Source organism: Crocuta crocuta, unplaced genomic scaffold (genome assembly GCF_008692635.1).
Source record: "Crocuta crocuta isolate KB4526 unplaced genomic scaffold, BGI_CrCroc_1.0 scaffold15, whole genome shotgun sequence".
NCBI classification, from domain to species: Eukaryota; Metazoa; Chordata; class Mammalia; order Carnivora; family Hyaenidae; genus Crocuta; species Crocuta crocuta.
The window spans coordinates 1,979,465-2,003,097 of record NW_027530508.1 but is presented as its reverse complement, the minus strand read 5'-3'; the positions used below and the strand labels follow the sequence as shown (position 1 = coordinate 2,003,097).

The following is a 23,633-nucleotide window of genomic DNA, read 5'->3' as shown; positions in this document are numbered from 1 at the left end:
GCATGGAAAATACTGTGAGCTATGAGCAGTGGTTGACTACAAGGAGGGCAGAAGATAGGAGAGACATGATGGGGAACTTTCACTTTTTACTGAATTATTTGACTCTTTGTAATCATGTTCTTTTCATAACATTTTAAAAAGTAGAGTTTTTTTAATATGGTAAATGAAACTAATGGAGCTTAGCTTTAACATAATATCTACTGTACTTTAATGGATATGTAATATGTAGAATAAAAAGTTGATGTCCTGGTTTCAACTATGCCCAGGAGTCTTGTGATCAAGGCTATGTGAAAAGGAATATCACCAAATGGGAAATTGTTGTGGCAAAAATTGGACCATGGAGGTGAACAGCTGAAGGGATAATAAGCATAGGACATGACAGCTGTTTTCAGATATTCGAGGCTAAAAGGAGAGTGTGCAGCATTTCTGTGAAACCCCACAATGGTTGAAAGTTCCAGGCGATGGCCTTCGTCCTAGAGATATAAGCTGGACTTTTTTAACTGGCCAGCGTTTGTCTAAGAAGCATTGAATTCATCTAAAAGAAACACTTTGAAAAGCCACTTATTGAGGTCCCTGGAGCATGTACAGGCTTAAAAGAAAAAGGCAAAATTTAGTTAGCTTCTGAGAGGAAGAGGGTAAGTGACAGAGAAGAGGGAGAAGAGTAGAGCCAGTGAGATGGTCCAGATCTACCATGTCACATTGCAAGATGTGACACCTTCCCTGACCCAACTCTGGACTCTATCTGCATCTTTATGGAGACAGCTTAATTCTTGGACTTCCAAGTGGAGAACACGTGTGTGTAATCTGGTGACAGAACTCTGTGACATCTGAGTAAGTGAAGACAGAATAGCCTGTACATTGACGAACTATCTCTAAATAAATGAATCAGAGTCTCAGGCCTATGGGAATGAGCAGGAACTATGTCAGGGGCTCTGGAATTCAAAGTCCAGGGGATTGGGGGTTTAGGGTGTCCACGGGACAGAGAAGCTGACCTCTAGGGTTTCCACTAGTCAGTGCAAGGGAAATACAAAAGAAATGTGTGTCTGGGTGTCGGTTGCTCCTAAACAGAACTATTCCAGGATGGGATGAACTGCCTTAAAAGGAAGTAGATACCCTGTCATGGCAGAGTCCTTAGGCACTGGTGACTTGGGTGAGAGTGTTTGCAAGGGGATTCAGATTTAGAAGAGAATGAGACCCAGCAACCATACTGGAGATGTTAGGCAGCACAATGAAGCAAAAAAAAAAAAAGGCACTAAGGATTAGAAAAGAAAAAACAAAACGTGTTTTTGCAGAGAAGATTGTCCTTGGAGAAATCCAAATACTCATCAGCTAAATTATTAGAATTAATAAGTCATTTTAGCAAGGTTGATAGATACAAAAACAGCATAAAAAATTAATGCATTTCTACACACAAGCCACAATCAGAAAACCTAATAATTTTAAAAATATGTCATTTACAGTAGCATCCAAATTGTAGAATACTTAGGAATAAATTTAACAAAATTTTGCAGAATCTTTGGAGAAAATTATAAAAGTGTTTGAAGACATTGAAGAAAAAGCCTAAATAGTGAAAAGTTAAGATCAGTGGATTAGAAGGCTCAATATTGTAAAGATGTCAATTCTCCCCAGACTGATCTATAGATTCAATGCAATTCCCATAAAAATCCCAACAGGTTTTTTGTGGAACCTGACAAGCTGATTCTATAATTTATATGGAGGAGAAAAGATTCAAGAATAGCCAAGACATTCCTGAAGAAGAAGAACAAGGTGAGGAGACCTGCCTTACCAGATATAAAGAGTTAATACAAAATTAATTAATTAAGACAGTTTTGTATTCACTGGGATAAACGGATTGACCACTGGAACAGAATAGCCCCAGAGCAGATTCTGTGTGAGTGGAAACTTATTTATGGCAGTTTTGATGGGGGAAAGGATGGTCTTTACAATGAGTAGTGCTGGGACAGCTGAGCAACCCTGTAGGAGTAAATGAAGTTGAATTCTTGTTTCATACGAAGCAAAAAATTGGTCCCAGTTGGTGCAGACACTGTAATTTAAAAGACAAAACAATGAAACAGAGAGACAGTAATGGAGGAAAGTATACTTAAGATCTCACAGTAAAAAAGGATTTCATAAGATTTCAACTTGACTACATTAAAATGCGAAGTTTCTGTCCATAAATAGACACAACAAAAGAAATGAAAGTGCAGGCCACAAACTTAGTAAAATATGTTTATGACACTTGTACTGACAGGGGATGAGTATCCAGGATATATAAAGAACTTCCACAAATAAGAAAATAAACAAGCAGTCCAGTTGAAAAATAGGGGAAACACTTGGAGGGAACCCTATTGACCAGTAAACTGTGGAAAGATGGTGAACCTCATTAATAATCAGAGAAATGTAAATTAAACCTACAGTTGATACATTTAAAGCCTGACAGCAAATGTTGAAGATACATAACAACAGAAACACTTCACATTGCTTTTGGGAGTGTAAACTGATACAGCCATCTCGAAAAACAGCCCAGCCTTATGTGGTAAGGTCAAAGATACTCATACCTGAAACTCTTGCACATGTGCATGAAGAAACACATACAAATTAGTGCTCAAAGCACGATTGTTAACTCTAAACAACCCAAATAGTCATCGCTAGTAGAATGGATCAGTAAATGTTGGTGTGGTATCAAAATGGAGGGTCACAAAGTAGTTGAGGTGAATGAACTCTGACTCCCTGGAACAAGCCGAGTGAATCTTCAGACTATAATATTGGGCAAGAGGAAAAGCCACCCCTTGATTATGATTCCATTTTCATAAAAAAACAAAAACCAGACTGACTGAACAAAAAAACATAAATTGTTTGAAGATACAGAATGTGTGGGATACAAATAAAGTAAGGCGATGGTAAACCCAAGTTTTACATTTACTTGTGGAAGGAAAAGGAAGAGGATGTGAAGAGGAAGGGCCAAAAGAGAACTTCTGACTTCAATTATATGAGGGAGGGGCACCTGGGTGGCTTAGTCCGGTAAGCATCCGACTCTTGATTTAGGCTCAGATCATGATCTCAGGGTTTGTGAGTTTGAGCCCAACATCAGGGTCTGGGCTGAGAACGAGGAGCCTACCTGGGATTCTCTCTCTCTCTCTGCCCCTCCCCTGCTCGCTCTCTCTCTCACTCTCTCTCTCTCTCAAAATTGAATAATATTTAATTGAATAATATTTAAATAAATATACCTAAATTGTGTGATGGATATCCTTTTTTATAAATACAAAAGTTGAAAACTTTTTTTTTTAACTTGACATTAAAAAAAGTGATTTCATTCAAAGCCTTGCTGCCAGAAAAAGCTTAAGCAAAGGATGAAACGGTCTTTGATGCCACCTAGTGTTTCTAGAGATTTTAACATCTGGTAGCCTTCTGGTTCAGCTGCTTGTGCGTAGCTCCGTGAACTAGGTTTTTCAGAGTGGAAACTGACTTAGAGTTCCCCCCTCGCTTTTCATCCCTGCCCCAGGCTCTTCATTGTGACCCTTTGCATGTAGCACCAAGTTATCTGGGTCAGGCCCTTTCTTTTCTCTTGCCAAACAATCGTGCCTGTTTCTCCCTGACTTTCCTTTTAGGGGTCTCAGCCTTGCTGGAGACCTAGTTTTTATGCATCATGACTGTGGGGAGCTGGGAATGCTGATAAGACTGTAAGGTGTGGTCATTGTCCTGAGGCCTATTTTCAAGAGTCTTACTGTCACTACTTTTGCTCTCCCTCATTTTAGACAAGGGGTGTACAGGAACAGTAATGCCTCTGGCTTGTCATGAGGACTTGTATCTCATCCTGCCCTGTAGCAGGGTGGAAACCTGTGGAAATCTAGCCTGTCTGGAAGAAGAGAAGGCAAACCAAGGGTGAACTGGGAAATTCCAGTCTTCGGTCAGGTCTCTGTTCCATGTGCAAGAGTCCAGCCCAGGAAACTCCCTTTTCCCCTTTATGTATTATTGGCAGCACAGGTTCTAAGGAAATTCCTCTCTGAGTAAAATGACATGCAGAACCTGAGGGCTTCAACTCTGGAAGGAAACTCTCATGAGTGAGTGAAGGCAGGTGGACTATGAGACCCTGACCCCTGTTAGGGTCTCCCACTTCAGTTTCTCCTACCATGGTCTTGCTTGTTCCCAGGAAGTATATTTGTTCTCTTCTTAAAGCTTTTGAATCTATCTGGAAAAATCTGTTGCATTTAGGCTGGCATTTCTTTTATTTACTGATACATACATTTTTTTTATTACCAAAGCTAGAAACCTGAGAATCCTCCTTTATTCCTGTCTTTCTCTCCCCAACCCACCTTCCCGTCTCTACTTCCAACTCCAGAATATATGTTAGATGCATCTTTCCTTACACCATCAGCCTTCCATGCTCCTATCCTTGCCTTCCTACCAGTCCCTTTTCCACAGAGCAGCCAGAGCGATTCTTTAACATGTAAGTTGGAGTGCGGTTGAAAAATCTCCAGTGGTTTTCTGATACACTTAAAATAAAATGCATACTCCCTATTCAAGGACCTACATGGAACCGTGTGATCTGTCCCTGCCAAGCTTCTCTCCTCCACTTCCTCCTGCCATCCTCACCAACCACATTCCACATTGTCTACCTCATACCCTCCCTAACCTTTGAGGGAGCTCACACAGCCCGGCCTTCTCCTGCCCCCGGCTCATCGCAGCTGCCGGTCTCTGTGCCTAGAATACGATTTGCCACACTTCTTCCTCACAGAGACCAACCCTTGACCTAAATTTGGGCATTTCTTAGGCTTTCTGAGACTTTCTGTAGTAGCATTCTGTTCTCTCATTGTATTTTGCATCGTATGTAATTTATATTTATTTATTTGTTAAAGTCTTTCACTCACAAGTTTGTGCTGTCCTTGAGAACAAGAACTGTGTATGTGATTGATTCACCACTGTTTGCTCTGTATTTATCCCAGCACCTAATAGGTACATATGTATATCTGTTGAAAAATAAATGAAAAGTAATACATGAATCATGATTTACTTAACTCTTCCCCTACTGTTGAAGACAAAGGTCATTTTCACTTTGGGGTCATTCCAAACAATGATAAAGTAAATAATTTGAGCAAAGATTTTTATTTCCTCAGGCTAGATTCTCAGAAGTGGAGTTGCTAGATCAAGAGTATGGATATTTTTAAGGCTCATAAAACATATTTCCAAATCATTTGTCAGAAAGGTTCTCTAGGTTGGATTTTTAAACTTTGTTTTTCTTTCTTAGTGTTGAATATACGAAACATGTAAGAAGAAAGCAGTTCAATTAATAACTTAGCTTCCCACTCGTGTAAACTAATTTATTGAATGCTTATTCTGTGCTAGACATGAGGTTATGGTATTTCTCCTCATGTGGCAGATACCATTAACCCAGTTTTACAGATGAAGAAATGTGGTCCTAGAAAGTTTAACAGATTTTCTCAAGTTCTTATAATCCAGCCTATCTCCTATCAAACCATTTATTTCTACCCACACACTTCCCAGTGCTAAAACGGCTGCAGATTCAGTGTCCCCTAACCCAGTCCTCTGCTTCCTAATTGCTGCATCTGTGTGAATGCCCTCCCACTCCCCTGCTTCCTTGCCATGTGGTACTGGAGACTAGGCTGGCATACCCTTCAGGTCCCTAGAGAGGGCCTAACTCAGCTGACCATCCAGACCCCTCCTGTGTGGTTCATTCTGAGATGCTTCTCATCTTTCCATGTTGGTTAACATGGGGACAAATGGCCCATCCCTTCAGCTCTGTCCCCATTCCTGTTTCCTGGGGTAGTCCATTTTGACCCAGCGTTGTTGAACGGATCCCTAACCACCCAGTAATCTTATAAAGAGCATGTTGCACTTTTAGTAGCAGGAAGGGTATTCTGCCCACTGGGGATTCTTGGTGTTAAACTCCAAGGAGCTTGCAGGCTATATTTAGACAAGAGGTGCACTCTCTGTGTTAGGCTGCAAGTATTCACCTGGGCCCATCTTTTTCCCCCCAAATAAGGCTACAGCTTGCTGTCAGGTTGGGGGATGGTGCAGCATTTGGCATGTTTGATGTTTGTCCCTGTTAATAACTTCCTCTAATTTCTCTTAACCTTTCAGGCTCTCCCTGCTTGTCCTATCCAAGCCACCTGTGAAGCTGCCTCCAAGGAGGAAAACAAGGAAAAAAATCGATATGTAAACATCTTGCCTTGTGAGTGTTTGTAGAGTTTCCTGGCATGTAATCTGAAACTGCATCTCTAGCCAGATTTTTTTCTAAGGTTTATTTATTTTTGAGAGAGAGAGAGAGGCAGAGCACAAGTAGGGAAGGGGCAGAGAGAGAGGGAGACACAGAATCTGAAGCAGGCTCCACGCTTTGAGCTGCCAGCACAGAGCACAACATAGGGCTCAAACTCACGAACCACAAGATCATGACCTGAGCCAAATTGGATGCTCAACCAACTGAGCCACCCAGGCTCCCCTCTAGCCAGATTTTTTGAGGTTGGAAAGAATCTCGAGGTTGATCATATCTCCGGAGAGTTGGTAATGAGAGTAGGGTCACACCTTTGGGCTGGAAGAGCCTTTATGGACCCCAGAGTGACCCCAGGTGCTCATCAAGTTCAATCAAGGAGGGTGACCAGGTCTTTGTGATGGCGTAAAGTTTCTAGGTCAAGAGGAGCAATTTCACTAGGACAAGACAGGAAGTGCGTGGTTGTTACGGTTTTCTGTAGTGCTTATTGCAAAGAAATCGTAATACAGAATTCTCTTCATAACCCCTTCCCAGAGTTAGTCATTGCTAGTCTGACAGACAGACATTTGTCCAGGCCAGTGGTCTCCAGAATTGTGGTGTGCATAATCCAGTGGAATGTGAGAGCAAAATGTTGAACTGTGCTTTGTTTTTATAATTGCCTTTTCAAAAAATATTTATCCTTTAAAAAAAATTATCTTGTGTTTTGGGTGCATAATATGACAGAGATCACTATACTAGGCTTTTATAGATACTTATGTTTTCTTATTAATATATGAATATATGCATATTACATATATTTTTTAATGTAATTGGTATCCTGATTACATTGTTCTTTTTTCTTTTAATGGTGTATATTGGCAGTTCATCTGTCAAGAAACAGAGGCATTCACTTTCCTTTTTATCGACTGCTTACTGTCCCATGTTGTAAATATATCTTAATGTATTTAGTCCCTGAATAATGGCTGAGATGTGTCCAAATGCTTGCTGTTATAAACAGTACTGCAGTGACATCTTAATACGCGTGTGTCTCTGTGCACATAGGCACAGATGTCTCAGCCAGCCTGGTTGTATCATTAACTGAAACGTTACATTTTTTTCCTAGATGATCATTCTAGAGTCCATCTGACACCAGTTGAAGGAGTTCCAGATTCTGATTACATCAATGCTTCATTCATCAATGTAAGGAACTTGAGCTTTCCCATTATTACCTTGAATGACCATTGTCCGCCATCTACTGGCTCCTTCCCAGCTGCACATTAGAAGGAATATTTGTCATTGCAAGATTTCCCTAAGGAGTCTCATTTTTTTTAAGAAACTGAGTGAATCATTTATTGAGCTTATTCAAAACAAAAGCGGGAAGAATAGGACAAGAATATCTGACACCGGGGAAGTCTGGTTAGTTGTGAGGGAAGAGCTGAAACTGGGAGGAGATATTTTACTGGTGATTTAGAGAATGTTTACAGAAATAGTTTTAAGAGACTTGAGTATACTTTGTGGGCTATGAGGAGCCAGTAAAGAAAGTTTGAAAGCGAGAGAGCGTGCGCGGAAGTGACGGCAAGCTAGCCAGAGCAAGCGTGACTAGTGACGCAGGACCCATGGAGAGAACACTGACAGAATTTGCACACCACGTTCACAGCAGTGTTAATCACAGCAGCCAAAAGGTGGAAGCAAGCTAGGCGTCCCATCATTGGATGAAGAGCTACGTACAGTGTGGACACATACAGTGGAGTGTATTCAGTCTCAGAAAAGGGAGGGAATTCTGACACATATTACAACTCTGAAGACATTGTGCTGAGTGAAAGAAGCTGCTCTCAAAAGGACAAATAATTGATGATTCCACTTAACACGAGTACCAGGAGTAGTCAGATTCATAGAGACAGAAAGTAGAGTGGTGGCTGCCAGGGCTGAGGTGAGAGGGGAACCTCTGTTTAATGGGCAGAGAGTTTCAGTTGAGGAAGATGGAAAAGTTATGGAGATGGATGGTGGTAATAGTTGCCCAACAATGAAAATAAACTTAATACCCCAGAACCATACACTTAGAAATGGCTAAAATGGGTGGTGCCTGGGTGGCTCAGTTGGTGGCTCATTGGCTCAGATCACGATCTCATGGCTTGTGAGTTTGAGCCTGGCATCAGGCTCTGTGCTGGCAGCTCAGAGCCTGGAGCCTGCTTCCAATTCTGTGTCTCAGTTTCTCTCTGTCCCTCACCTGCTCATGCTCACTCCCTCCCTCCCTCTCTCTCAAAAATAAATAAACAAAAAACATTTTAATGGCTAAAATGGTTAATCTTATGTATATTTTACCACAGCTTTTTTGAAAGGAATACTGATGGAGAGATTAGCATTGAACATGAGAAAGGGCATTTGTTCCCCTGAGATTGATGGTAAAGGAGAATATTGACTAGAGATGGTTTGTAGATGTGGCATTTACATTTGTTTATTTATTTTGAGAGAGAGCATGTGTGGAAGCAGGGGAGAGGCAGAGAGAGAGGAAGAGAGAGAATCCCAAGCAGGCTCTGCATTATCAGTGCAGAGCCCGGCGTGGGGCTCAAACTGATGAACCATGAGATCATGACCTGAGCTGAAATCAAGAGTCAGATGCTTAACTGACTGAGCCACCCAGGCGCCCCACATCTATTCTCTAAGAAGTCGAGTGCTGGTTATCTGGTAAAAAGGGGGGGTTGGACTGTGACATGAGAGTAATGAAAGTCTTCTGAGGTCAGTAAGAAAGAATACTGAAGAGAGAAAGAAAAAGGCAAGTCTAGCTGCACTGAGGGGCTAAGATGGAAACCATTGATGTGTGAGAGCCTCAGCTGTGTGATTTTTCTCTAGCTGTGCCCTAGGATTGGTAATATGCAGAGCAGTTGTGGTAGTCAGACAAAGGGGCTGCTTCAAGTAGTCAGCCATGTGCTTTAGGTTCTGTAGAGAAAGGGAGTAACATTAGGAATGAACTAGTACACTTGGGAAAGGTGGTGGGGTCAGGGAGCTCTAGGTCTCAAGAAAGTGAAAGAACAAATGTAGGATCAGGAGAAAGATGAGAGAACAAGAGACTACCCAACAAATAAGCTATTGGGTGAACTTCAGAAATGGAGCAGTCCAGACATCCTCCCTGGACTGGATTTGCTGACATTCTTCTATGTTTTTAACATGATGGTCATGTGTTTATAGTTGGAAAGAAGAGACATGATTGATGTGGTAGATGAAGAAAATAGAGAAGAGCTAGTAATCAGCTGGGATTCCCAGGACTTCTATCAAGGATTATGGTGAAGGCGTTGGAAGGAACAGCTTGACTGTTGAACAGAAGAGCATAGCAATATCACTTAGAATGTATCCAGGTGCAGATAAAAGAATATTCAACTAAAAGTGGTCTAAATAGGAGCATGTATATATCTCATATAACCTGAAGACCAGTTCTAGGGTTGTAGGCCAGTTCTAGGGTTGGCTAAAGTCGTCACACCTTCCTTAAGAAGCACCCGGTGCTTCCATCTTTCTACTTGCTTATCTTCATCCTGTGCACATTACCTTGGTGGTCACAGGATGGCTCCAGTGGTTCCAGGCATTCCTTATAAACACAACAGCAGAGATGGGGAGCGTTTCTGCATATGCTTTACCCTTTTTAGGGTATGTGACCTTTCCCAGAAGCCTCTGCAGCACCATGCCCTTCAGGTTCAGCAGGCCAAGATTGGATCTCACCTTTCTCTAGTCACTAGGTAGGGCATCAAGAATTACGAAGATTTACCCTTCAGAAACTGGGAGTAGCCACTGGAAAGTAAACATCCAAACAGAATCATGGTTCTCGTGACAAGGAAGAAAGGGAAGAATGGCTTTTTTAGTTGGTAACCAGCAGTGTGTATCACCATAATCAATTTGCCTCCTTCCCACATCGAGAGTGACGACAGTCAAAAATAAGTTGAATGGTAGGGGCATTCACTTTCAAATGTCCCTCTCTGAGAGCTTTCCTACTGTTCTTTCTTTCTGATCTTATATACTCGAATGAACTTTTCCCACTGCTCAAGAAAAAAATTAGTTGGATGTTAAAGATGGTAAGCAGTAAGATGGGTTTGTTCATGGTGGTGGTCTAGGAGGAAACAAGCCCATTCCTTTGGCTCTGTTTAGTTGGAGCTCACAGTGGGGCATCCTACAATGCTTGGTTACCAAAGAGTTATTAATAAGTGAGATGAAAGTTTAGATGTAGAGTTAAATTTGGGGCACTTCTCAATTCAGTGAAAGTAGAAAAGCAAGAAAAAGCTTAAGGTTAACTGTGAGTAAGAGTCAAGGATTAAAGAAGATTTAAGTTCCAGGAGGGTTTTTTTGAGCACCTGCTTTGTGCTAAGCACCGTGTGGGTAGGCTTAAAGGTTACAGAGATAAATAACATTTGGTCCCTGTTAGGACACACAGACCATTTCCTTTAGTGGGCAATATGTGCAAAGCTAGTATTGCCAGGTTCTGTGGGGCTTAGACATTCAGACAACGTAGTGATCCAGTAGAGCTAAATATTGAAGGGAAACTCTGAAATCAAGAGGAGAAAGATGGGCAGAAACTTCAAAGCAAGTGGAGAAGCGTGAGCAAAGTCAGAGACTGGAAACTGCAATCTAAGATTATAAGATACAAGATGGGAAATTTAAAAAAAGAAGAAAAAAAAACAAGCTAGGAAATCATGAGGGAATTAGACTCCGTCTTAGAAGGCACTGAATGTTAGATGTGTCCATTGGGGTTCTTCATTGCAGACAACGGAGTCCACTCTTTATCTACCCTTATAAACAGGGAAGGGTTTATTATAAGATACTGACTGGGTAGTTACAAAATCTGTGGGAGAGCCAGTGAATCAAGCCAGTGTGCTGTCAGCAAGGAACAGAGCAGCCATAGAGGAGCCCAGCTATCCCATGGGACTTGTAAAACTTCTGCACAGAGGCTACAGAAGAACCGGATGCTTCTGCTGCTGTGCTTGGCCGAAGACCCTCGCGCACGGTCACCTTCTCACATTGCTTATTTACTTCCGCCCCAGGTTTGGTACAGGAGCATCTGCTAGGTGTTATGCAGAACTGAGCTGAAGGGAGTCTGGGGAATTTAGCTTTTCGTTTCTCGGCCTCTATAGTAAGGAAGTCTAGCTACAAGGAGGTGGGACTGGGTGCTGAGTGAGCCATCTAACGGTATCTGCAAATTTTCAGTACAGCTAAGGGTTTTGATTCATTGTCCAGGCAGTGAGGTTTAAAGGTGTTAAGGACAAGGAGTGACATGGCCACATTTGTTTATTGATCATTTAGGTTTACCATGTGCAACATGGATTTAGGAGGGGCCAGTTGGATAGTAGCAGGTCACAGATGATGAGGGCCTATAGAAGGGTTGGAGAGGAAGCAACAAAGTAAAAACTTTAGAGGTAGAATCTAGCACTTGGTGATTGATTGTATATGTGAGAGAGTATAGGGTGGTACTCTGTAGGGTGTATATGGAGTATAGGGTGATCCACATGGGTGTATCCACCATATAGTTGGTCATGTTGATCTGGAGTTCAGAGGAGATCATCCAAAGCCATGGCCTTGAAAATCATTAATGAAAGAAAAGTGGGGCCTGGGCCCCACCAGCCTCTGCCAGGCACACTGAGCCAGAGGGACTCATGAGTGACACAGAAGGAGACCAGGAGACAAGAATATATCAGAGGACAGAGGATAAAGGAAGAGTTGAGGAAGTACCAGGTTGCCACCAGGGTTAAGTGCAGTTGAGAGAAATCACTGGGAAATAAGGAGTAGATATGCTTTGGACTTGGAGAATAGGGGCAAACAGTGTCCTTTGCTGAAACAAATGGAGGACATTTATTGTGGGCTGCCAGTTATTCACATTTACCAAAAACTCTTTTTTTCCTTCTGACTTTATTGAAGAATAGTTTATGTAACAAAATTTTAATATTTTAAGTGTAAAATTCAGAATTTCAGTGATAACAGTTCTGCTATCATTATCATTAAACATTTTTTAAAGTGTGTTTATTTTGAGAGAGAACATGAGCAGGGGAGGGGCAATGAGAGAGCGAGAGAGAGAGAATCCCAAGTAGGCTCCACACTGTCATCACAGAACCAACTGAGCCACCCAGACACCCCTAAAAACAGTTCAACAATTTTATTGAGATGTAATTCACATAACATAGTTTTCACCCATTTAAAGTTTACAACTCAGTGGTTTTTGGTATATTCACAGATGTACAACCGTCACTCGCCACCTTTAGAACATTTTCATAACCTCAAAGAAACTTCACCCCCTACCTATTGCCTCTTAACTTTTAGAACATTTTGCCTCAATAGGAGCTTTATTGTTTGGAGCGCCTCGGTTGCTCAGTCAGGTAAGCATCCGGCTTTTGATCTCAGCTCAGGTCTTGATCTCAAGGTCGTGAGTTCAAGCCCCATGTTGGGCTCTGCGCTGGGCATGAAGCCTGCTTTAAAAAAGAAAAAAGAACTTTATTGTTCATTTACAGTAACCCCCCATTTGCACCCCCTGGCCACCCTTTACCAAGCCCTTTTCACAGAGAGCTGAGATCACATGTGGGTCTTGAAGAGAAGTGGTACCCAGCACCATAGACTGGTGGCAGCAAGCAGCAGGGGAATGAGACCTATGGTTTGGAAAACACAAAGGTCTGAAAGCAGATCTGACATTAGTCACAAAGAGGTGATGAAACAGATAGTGACACAGTTGGCAAGTGGGTTTTCAATCTGGAGTCTTACTTTAGGTATCTAAAAGTATATAGGGTCTTTAGAAGTGTTTATTTTTAACTCATAGGAATGTAGCTACTAGAGCCAGCTAGGATTTGACTCTCAAAAACCAGGGAGTCACATTTTGTCTTTCCCTTGATCGTAACACAAGGAGGAGCAGTAGTTTTGCCTCATTCTAGTTACATCCATCTTGTTGGTTAAGTAATGTTCCCATATCACAATATCGGCATGCTTTCGTAGGGGACATATGGCATACTCTTAATTGGGACAGGAAACACTTTGTGGCCGGGCCCTCCAGTGCTTTTTAGCCATTAAGCCCACATGCGCCTGTGAGAAGTTAACACGTCCTTCTCATGGAGCAAGGGTATGATATGACTTAATATCCTCTAAGAGCATCTCAGGTCTAATGACAAGCTTAATTATAAATCAGTTATGGCTTTCTCAGTTTTCATCTTCTAATGATTAAAAACATTTGCAGGAATGTGAATTCCCCTTCTCAATAAAAACTCTAACAAGCTTATTACTGACTCTAAACATGTCCAGTTCTGGGCCAGAAGCTTTCTACTTCTGTGCTAGGAAGCAACTCTGCCCTGGTCTGGTTTGAACTAGAATAGGACATGGCTTCTCAGACTCAGGCCCCTTCCTTTCTTCTGCTACTGCCTCGCACGCTTGTATTTCACACCATTTTCTTGGTGTGACATGGTGTCCCATCTGGGAAACTGCCTTCTTCCTCATTGCCTACCTTATGTGTGTCTTTGAGCAGCAGAGGGTGGTTTACAGTCCTTAAATCAGATGATTTATCACTTACCTAGGACTTCTCAAGTGAGCACTGCATTGAACAAAAGGTTGAAAAGATATATAACTAAAACAATAAAGACTGAAAAAGAAAGTTACTGCCAGCTGTTAGTTTTTTAGAGGCTCCATTTCTATTAGCTGGCATTCCCAGGCCCCTTTGCTTCTTGTCTCCTGCCAGCAATGGAGAACCCCATTGTCTCACACTGGGAACTGTTCCACATGCCCCCAGGCTATTCTCCAAAAGTTTTTGTACCTGGGTAAAGCATTATCAAAGAAATAACCCCTTAAAAGAGAAGAACCCCTTTTCCTTCCTCATGAAGGTCCAGCTTCCTCCCTGGAACCACGAAATATGCTTCTTCTGCCTCAGAGGGTTCGTATTCATTAACATTAACACTAAGACCTAGATTGTCGGCTGCTGAGAAAGTGTCAGAAACAGTCTAGCTGATGGTCTGTGGTGAGCGGTGGACGCCAGTCTCTGTTCCACGGGATGGGGTTTGTTAAAGTTGTCAAGAATAAGGCTTACTTCAAGAGACACCTAGTGAAATTTAGAAGACAAGAGGGTAAAACTGCTAACTGTGTCCGGAAACGCTTGGTAATTCAGGATAAAAATAAGTGCAGCAACCTAAATACAGGATGGTAGTTCTTATAACCAACAGAGATATCATTTGTCAGATTGCTTACGCCCGTATAGAAGGAGACATGATAGTTTGTCAGGTTATGCTAATGGAACTCCCAAAGTATAGGGTGAAGGTCAGCCTGACAAATTATGCTGTAACCTACTGCTGGCCCACAGGCTTCTCAGTAGGTTTGGCATGGACAAGATCTATGAAGGCCAAGTAGAAGTGACGGGAGATGAATACAATGTGGAAAGCATTGATGGCCAACTTGGTGCTATTTGGATGCAGGGCTTGCCAGAACTATTACTGGAGATCAAGTTTTGGGGGTCCTCAAGGGAGCTGTGGATGGAGGCTTGTCTGTTCCTCACAATACCAAACAACTCCCTGGTTATGATTTGGAAAACAAGGAATTCAGTGCAGAAGCACGTCGGAAGGACATCATGTCAAAGCATTGCAGATCGTATGTGTTACCTAATGGAAGAAGATGAAGATGCTTACAAGAAGCTGTTCTCTCAATACATAAAGAACAGCATTGTTCCAGACATGATGGAGAAGATGTATGAGAAAGCTCACACTGCTATACGAGAGAATCCAGTCTTTGAGAAGAAACCTAAGAAAGAAGCCCCAAAATGTCTCTTGCCCAGAAGAAAGATCAGGTGGCTCAGAAGAAAGCAAGCTTCATTAGAGCTCAGGAGTAGGCTGCTGAGAGCTAATCAACCAAACCACAGTTTTCTATTAAGATTTTTCAGATAAAGACAATAATAAACTTATTCACCAAGCAAAAAAAAAAAAAAAAAAGTATAGCCTATGAGTTGGTATTTGGATGTTCTTACATCAGACTGCCTAGACCATGTGATCTTTGTCATCTTTGATTCTTTGTTATCCAGAGCTAATCCTTTGGAAATTTCTAGAATGGAAATCTTGTTAATGGCCTGAACCTTTTCACAAGGGAGGCTTTGGTAACTGATTGGGAGTCTGGAGAATTTCATTCCTATCCATTTTTGGTTCTCACTTTCTTTTTCTCCCTCCCTCCTCACCCCCAGGGCTACCAAGAAAAGAACAAATTCATTGCTGCACAAGGTAAAGTAATGATAAATTTTTACTTTCAGGCTTAAGCATGAGCTCATTAGTGGGTTTGGGTTTTTTCTTCCAAATGCTAAATAGATTAGTCAGAATGCCGTAACTTTTCTGTAATTACTATTACCTGAAAGAAATGCAGTCTGCCTTACACATTTATAACTAGGGCCTTCATTTTGACGACTTAGTTTCCAAGGGTCCTGTAAAAGAAGAACTTTTGTGTATGGGTATAAAAAGGACTGGAGAAGGCCACACACACACACACACACACACACACACACACACAGATTCACACACACTCACACACACCACAGTCTAAGGAGGTCCTCTGTTTGGGGGCCTATGGGAACCTTAGGTTCAAGCCAGGCTGCTCAGACTTTGAATTTGAATTCAGTCTCCAGAGAGAGAGGGAGACACAGAATCTGAAACAGGCTCCAGGCTCTGAGCTGGCTGTCGGCACAGAGCCCGACGTAGGGCTCGAGCCCACAAACCGTGAGATCATGACCTGAGCCAAAGTCAGATGCTTAGCTGACTGAGCCACCCAGGCGCCCCCATCGTCCAGAGTTTTAACACATGTCCTCCGCCTTTGACATCCTAGCAAAAATATCGTGATGTTTGCAGCACTAAAAAGTAATGGATGTTATTGGTGGTCCATCAAAGTCCATTGTTTTAGTCATTCAAATGTTTATTGACCATCTGTTATGTGTCAGGCACTGCCCTAGGTGAGGGCTATATGGAAAGGAATAAAACATGTCTTTTTGGGGCCCATAGTTGGTACAGGACAATTTACACCAAAATTAACAAGTTTTGGTAAGTGGCTATACTGTTCAGTGCTGTAGCTGCTAGCTTCATGTGGCTATTTACAATTAAAATTTTAATGTTCTGAAATTAAATAAAATTTAAAATTCAGTTTCTCAAACATACCAGTCACATTTTAAGGCTTAATAGCTACATGTGGCTAGAGACTACCATATTAGTGCAGATATGAATGAAACATTTTCATCATTGCAGAAAAATTCTATTGGACAAGTATCATGGTAGAGATGAAACAGATATAGAAGTAAAACAAGGTGGTTGGGAAAAACCTTAGATCCTTCTTACCCTTGCCATCTCCCACTAGGACCTGGCCATTGCCTAACCATTGCTTTCTCTTACCCTCTGTAGCCATCCATCAAGTCAGGTCTACCCTCTGAAGCCCAGCTCCACTGCCACCTACTCAGTGATCATTTTAGCACCAACAATCACGTGCAGTCTCTTCTCTTTATTTGCCATGGGGCCTTGTTGATTAAGGTCACCTATGATTTTCTGGTGGACCTTTTCTCAGGCTACCATCCTCTTGAGCCCCTCCACAGTACTTCACACTCCTTGAAATTTTACCCTGTTATTTCCTGACATTCAGTTCTCGATTTTTCTCACTTTTCTAAATATTCCTTCTCTGGCTCTTCTTCTTTCTGCCTCTTAAATATAGTTTTTCCCCAAATCTGTGGATGACTACTTCCTTGAAGCTCCATTCTTATCTTTCATGGCACCATTTCTCTTAGATCTGCCTCTCCATCTGCTCTTCCTTAGTCTTCCTCCCAGGCCTTTTCTGTCTGAACTTGTGTAATGCTTCCAATCCCCAGGATTCTGTTTGACCCCTTCTTTTTTCCTCTTCCTCTGTATTCTCTTTGAGGGACCTCATCCAGTACCTACCTGTTTGGCTACTGCCTTTCTTGAGCTTCTGAGCCACATTTCCAAACTAATTTTCTACCCCTTCACCTGGTTACCTTCATACTTTTCAACATCAAAACTAAAATATGCCTTGGGCACCTGGCTGGTTCAGTAGGTGGGGCATGTGACTCTTGATCTTGGGGTTGCGGGTTTGAGCTCCACACTGAGTGTAGAGATTACTTAAAATCTTAAAAGAAACTCACTAAAATACGCCTCTTCTTCAGCCCCCAAACTACTTTTTCTCCTGTATTCTCTGGCTTTCACCATGACTGGAATCCAGTCCATCTAATCAAGCCAGGTTTGGGAACATCCAAATCTCCTACCTGTTCCTTACTCTGAATATGAGTGGTCCTCTTATTTCTTTCTCCAAAACCTGCCTTCTCTGACCCATTGTCTTATTCCCATCTTCTCTTCTAGCTGTGTTGTCATAGCCTGCTGATGGACCCTGGAGGCCCAGCCTTGCTTATTGCATGCCATCCATGAAAATGGCCTTTCTTGATGCAAAACTTTTGTTTGCACTCATGAAAATCCTACAGCTATTTTCCATTATCTGTAGAACGAGTCTTCAGACTTTGCCTGGCCTCTGCCCCAGCTCTGTCTTCTGCCACTTCCTGTACCCTACACAGTAACCTTATTGAACTCCCTACAATTCCTAGACATCTCATGCTCTTTCTTGCTGCTACCCCTTGCACCTCTGCCTGGAGTGCCTCTTCTCATTGTATCCCCTTTCTAAACTCCTGTTCACCTGATCTGCCCGAACAGATGGCTCAAATGTCACCACTTCCAGGAGATTTTTCCTGACCTTGCCAGGCAGTGGCAAGGCCTCTGAACATCTTTTTGCCAAGTGTCCACTTGTCAATATTTGTTTTTCTTATTACTATTTTTTCTTAACCAGAGGGAATATAAAGTTTAAGAAAGTCAAAAAGGTATTACAAGGCATATAAAAATAAAATATTACCCCCTTTTCCTCTTCCCTTTACTCTAATACAACCATTTTTATCTGTTGATAACTTGTTGGGATAGATAATTTATTTAATCATCTTAGAGAGTACCTCACACTCAGTCAGACAGACATGCATACACAAGTCCTTTTTCCCCATTCTCCCAATAGAGTTAAATGGCAGTTTTGGGTTAAGATAATATTTATTATTTACATTATTATTACTATGCCAGTATTATTTACAGCTGAAGTACATAGTATTATACGATGTTCCCCCCAGACTCTCCACTAGAAATATGTATTTCCTCTCAGTATTTTCAGATACATGAGGTTTAATTTCTTTTTCTTTTTTAAGTTTAATTTTTTAATCTTGGGATCCTCCTAGAACTTTTTTCAGTTGCCCTCTAGCCTCAGAGTTCTCATCCCGAGCCTTCCCTTCACCAGTACCCAGGGAGTTCCGTTAGCCTCTATCTCGTGTTAGATTCCATTTCTTTCTCTTTGTTTGTGCCCTCATTTTTGTTTAGAAATCTTCCAGGGGCTTTCCAGAAAAGGCTGGATCGGGGTTAAATTTTAAATCCTAGACTGAGCAAATGACCTGTCCTCTCTGTGGCTAATGACACCCACCTTAGAACATGATAGAAAGGAATAAATGAGATACAAAGCACTTAGCTTACTGTCTGGCCAGTAATATAGGTATTTGGTGTGCCGTCATGATTTCTAATCCTCATTTATAATATCCTTGGGAGACATTGTTTATGTTCTCTTTACATTTTGACAACCTCCCACGCCCTACTTCACTCCCTAGTGAAGTACCTGGCACATACAGAGTGGATGGGAAATGTTCCGTTAGCAGGTGGGTGGATGGATAGGTGGATTGGATATTTAGCTGGGGACATGTGGGCACAGGTTTCCAAAAGTCAGGAATGAATGTTCCCAATTTCCCAGCAGATTTCTTCCCCTTGGTGTGTGTTCTCCTCATCTTTGCTATTGGCTACTTTAGGACCAAAAGAAGAAACAGTGAATGATTTCTGGAGGATGATCTGGGAACAAAACACAGCCACCATTGTCATGGTGACCAACCTGAAGGAGAGAAAGGAGGTGAGTGGAGAAATTAGACAGGCATGACTTGCAGAGGAACTCCTCTGTGTTTGAGCCTGGGCTGTCCACCCTTTGTGGTTCCTCTGCCAGTCGTTGATCAGACAAAACCCAGGCCACTGTGCTTATCAGACTTTCCTATGGTCTGGAAGTCTCATGAACCTCAGGGATGTGCCTAGGGCATGTTCCCTATGTCTGGTAGTCAGACAACTCACCCTGGTTTCCAAACAACCTGAAAGAAGGACTTGAGCCACTTGCCAAGGAAATGCTACAGAGGAGCTTCCCCCTCCCCCCAGCCCCCCACCGGCTTCTCCAATCCCTCATTCTCCTGGTTTCCTGCACCTTCTCTGAGTCAGCAGAGGAAACTGTATGAACTGAGACCCTGTGGGGTGCAGGGGAATCCGAGGCCCTGGCCTGATCATGCAAGCAACTTTCTGACTGGTCTTTTTATGTCTGTGGCTACCAGGTCCATGCCTGGAAAGCCCCCTCACTGTGCCACAGTTAAAACCAGTCCTGAGTTTTTTAGATCAAGCCCCAGAGAATAACTCCTATTCATGACGGTCTTTTCCCAGAATGGCCCTTAAATTACCTTGATCCCCACCCCAAGGTGTTGGATGTGTGAATCAGCAGCTCCACAGTGCTTAGGAAGAATGGCACTAGGGCTGGGCCATAGGTGTGTTTCCTCCATCCTGACCTCTGACTCTCAGAAGCTGTTTGAGGTCCTGGCACCAGAGAAGGCATCACCCTGCCCTGGTTACCCCCTTAGCAGGCTGCTGCTTCCAGGCAGTCAGGCAGGCCTATCCCTAGACCATGACCTGGGATGATGGAAGGGCACATTTTGTAGGTAAAGTAGCTTTTGATTTGCCCTGAACTGAGAGAAAGAGCAAGAAGTATAGGGCTGGGGCTATGTATAGTTTAAGAGATCGTGCTAAACAGGATGGAAGCTGAGGGACTTGAAAAAAGAAATAAGTCTGCAGCTGATAGAAGTGAGAGAAGAGGCCTTCTCTGAGGACTTCTGTCTGGGCTTTTGTGGTCCTTTCCTTCAGGTCCTTCATGTCTGCTGGGGGTGGGAGGTCTGAGATCAGGTGACATGTGTCTGTTCCTTTCCAGTGTAAGTGTGCCCAGTACTGGCCAGACCAAGGCTGCTGGACCTATGGGAATATCCGAGTGTCAGTAGAGGATGTGACCGTCCTGGTGGACTACACAGTGCGAAAGTTCTGCATTCAGCAGGTACTGCCTCCTTCCTCCCCTCTCCTCTCTCATTTAGGATCTGCTGACCAGTAAGAGAGTAGAACAAACTAGGTCATCCCCTCTCTTACTCAGGATGGTCAGGAATCACTGAGTGTGACGTATGTTTGGACTCTGAAATTAGAGATCTGGGCTCCCAAGGAACTTTGTCAGAGCTAAGGGAGGAGCATTTTCATGACTGGGAGAAAAAAAGTATTATTGAGACGGAATTTGATCATCATAGGTATGATGTATGTGCATCAGGAGGTGATATAATCTTCTGGGCACTTGACCCCGCTTCTCCTTTCTTACTCCAAAGGCTCCTGACGTCCAGGATATGGCAGACCCTGCTGTTGGTCCTCCAGAGTGACCCTGGAGGCTTGAGCAGAGGTTGCCCTCAGAGCTGCAGGGCAGTGTGGTGCTATGAAAGGGGGCTTATCAAGAGTCGGGGGATCTGCATTCTAGTTCTGATCTTGCCATTAATTAGTCCCGAGACCTTGATGGGGTCACTCAACTTCACAGGGTTCACATTTCACACCTGTCTGCTCAGAATAATGTAACGGCCCTGCCTACCCCTGTGGGGTTTCTGGGAAGAGAGCCTCTGTCCATAGTTAACACTTCCTTGGGTTCACTCTCATCTCCCCATTGTCATTGACAATCACAGCTGGCCCTGGCCCCCAAGCCTCCCCTCCCCTCCCCTGGCACTCCCCTACCGCAGGTTATCAGGGCCAACACATAGGACCTCCTCACTCCACAGGTGGGCGACATGACCAACAGGAAGCCACAGCGTCTCATCACTCAGTTCCACTTTACCAGCTGGCCAGACTTCGGGGTGCCTTTCACCCCGATCGGCATGCTCAAGTTCCTCAAGAAGGTGAAAGCCTGTAACCCTCAGTATGCAGGGGCCATCGTGGTCCACTGCAGGTCAGTGTGGCTGACCCTTGGCTCCCCGTTCATACCATATTCTGCTCCCATGGATAGAGCAGGGGAAAGCACAGGGGCCCTGGCTGAGGAGAGGAGGCTAGCACAGAGCAGATAAGCTGTTAGCACCCTGGGACAGCAGCCAGAGACACTCCTCAGGTTTTGGTGTGAGTATAGAGCATTTGAGGAAAGAGGGAAGGGTAGTCCTCCAAGATTGGGGATGGGGAGACCACTGCTAGGAAGCCAGAAAGCTAGATTGAGTGCTGCTTTATGTACTTGGAACCTTCTGACCTTTCTAAGTGTCTAGGTTCCCTGGTCCTAATAAGTAAAGGTACAGAGCACGAGGTACAGTGGGATTGTTGGCTCCATGAGAGTTGCAGCTAGTCACCGTTCAAAATTAGAATTTCATGGCCTGAAGGAGCCCTGGCCTGTGCTGCCCCCTCCCTGTATGCTCCCACAAGGCACGCTGGCCACCCCAGTAACACCCCTGCTCTCTGGCTGCAGTGCGGGTGTAGGGCGTACAGGTACCTTTGTTGTCATTGACGCCATGCTGGACATGATGCACACAGAGCGGAAGGTGGACGTGTATGGCTTCGTGAGCCGGATCCGGGCACAGCGCTGCCAGATGGTGCAAACAGACGTGAGTGATTTGTGGGCAAGGTGAGGGCGGGGGCATTCCAGGACCAGCACATCTGCTAGCCTCATGGATTACTCAGCCTCTGGGTCATTGTAAATGAGCAGCATGCAGTGTAATGAAGGACCCTTTAAATTATATATTAAAAGAGACACGGAGCGTGGAAGAGGTTGTGCCTACAGCAATTAGGAAGGCAGGTGTCGTTTGTTCTAGACTCCTAAGGATAAAAAACAGGTCCTGAAAGAACCAGTGCCCACAGAGTTGTGACACAGCTCGGCCCTGTCCAGGAGCAGCAGTCCGCTCTGTAGTTGGGGCATGGGGTTCAAAGGGCACAGCACTGGAAGGGAGCCCGACACAGGTTTTGTGTGTCCCTGGATTTTGACAACCCCTTCAGACTATTAAACGTGTGTTGTGAGAATAGGCAGGAACTGGACTTGTCCTTCTCTCCAGACTTCCACTCTAGGAGGCTGCCAGAGTGGGATCCTCCCTCCCAAGTGAAACACCCCAGAGGGACGCATGCCTTTCAGGTCCTGCCTTGCTGACCCAGGATGAGAGTGAATGATTTTATTCCTGCCAGGGTCAAAGGAGAGGCGGACTGGAGTACGCCGCAGCGGGGGAAGGGGGGAGGCTGTGACCTAGCACCACAGAGACCACGTTGTGTGTAACCGGGAACTCGGGCATCGTGGTGTTTCAGATGCAGTATGTCTTCATATACCAAGCCCTTCTGGAGCACTATCTCTATGGAGATACAGAACTAGAGGTGACCTCTCTAGAAACACACCTGCAGAAAATTTACAACAAGATCCCAGGGACCAGCAACAATGGATTAGAGGAGGAGTTTAAGGTGAGTTGGAGCTGAACTCCTTCACTCAGACTGAAGGATCCACGTGCTCTGGGGAATCCCCTTGTGTGAGACATGTGCGTGGTTAAGGAGGTAGGCTTCTGGACCTTTCCTCATAACCTAGTCGCTTTCAACCCATCCTGCACATTAAAATCACTTGGTTGTGTTAGGAGGAAAGAAAAAGAAAACAGGCAGTATTTTTTTTAAGTCCTGCAGCCCACTCTCCTCTTTGCCCCCCCAGACACACAGGTGATTATAATGCATAAGAACAGCAAACTTTTCCTGTAAGGACCAGACAGTAGATATTTTAGGCTTTGCAGGCCATACAGTCTCTGTTGCAACTACTTAAACCTGGTGCTGTAGCATAAAAGAAGCTATAGATGCTATGTAAACACATGAGCGTGGCTGTGTTTCCATAGAAGTTTATTTATAGGCAGCAGGTCAAACTTGGCCCATGGACATAGATTGCTGACCTCTGCTGTGTGCCGTTAGCCGGTGGTTCTTAGCACACCTAAAGGATACGTCACACTCTTGTCAGTACAGGTGTTCCCAGAAAAAGAGATTTCTGGTTGCAGTGGTAAGGACCACATCCCTAAAGCAGTTCTCAAACTGTAGTGGCACACAGATTACTACAGGACCCTATTAAGGTGCAAGTTCTGAGGCAGGAAGTCAGGGGGAAACAGAGTTAGGGCCTGAGATTTTTCATTTCTAACACAATGAGACTGATCCTGGTTTCTGGGCTGCACGTTGAGTAGCAAGGATCAAGAAGGAGCCTCAGAATCAGGAGAAGGGAACGTGTACATTTGAATAAGGTTTTCTAAAGAGTTAAGTCTCCCTCTGGTGGAGCAGCAGGG

At 43.6% G+C, this 23,633-nt stretch overlaps 1 protein-coding gene and 1 pseudogene across 2 annotated transcripts in view; both read left to right on the top strand.

Moving 5' to 3' along the window:
* PTPRA (protein tyrosine phosphatase receptor type A) overlaps positions 1-23,633 on the top strand; it is a 115,116-nt gene that overhangs the window by 74,470 nt on the left and 17,013 nt on the right. For both annotated transcript variants that reach the window (XM_077766974.1, XM_077766973.1), the window contains 8 exons: positions 6,100-6,190; positions 7,329-7,405; positions 15,378-15,414; positions 19,062-19,159; positions 20,267-20,386; positions 21,141-21,307; positions 21,809-21,944; positions 22,633-22,782. In XM_077766974.1, coding sequence (XP_077623100.1) covers positions 6,100-6,190; positions 7,329-7,405; positions 15,378-15,414; positions 19,062-19,159; positions 20,267-20,386; positions 21,141-21,307; positions 21,809-21,944; positions 22,633-22,782 — 876 coding nt within the window. The remainder of the gene's footprint in view (positions 1-6,099; positions 6,191-7,328; positions 7,406-15,377; positions 15,415-19,061; positions 19,160-20,266; positions 20,387-21,140; positions 21,308-21,808; positions 21,945-22,632; positions 22,783-23,633) is intronic.
* Positions 12,557-15,369, top strand: LOC144233900 (large ribosomal subunit protein uL18 pseudogene; annotated as a pseudogene).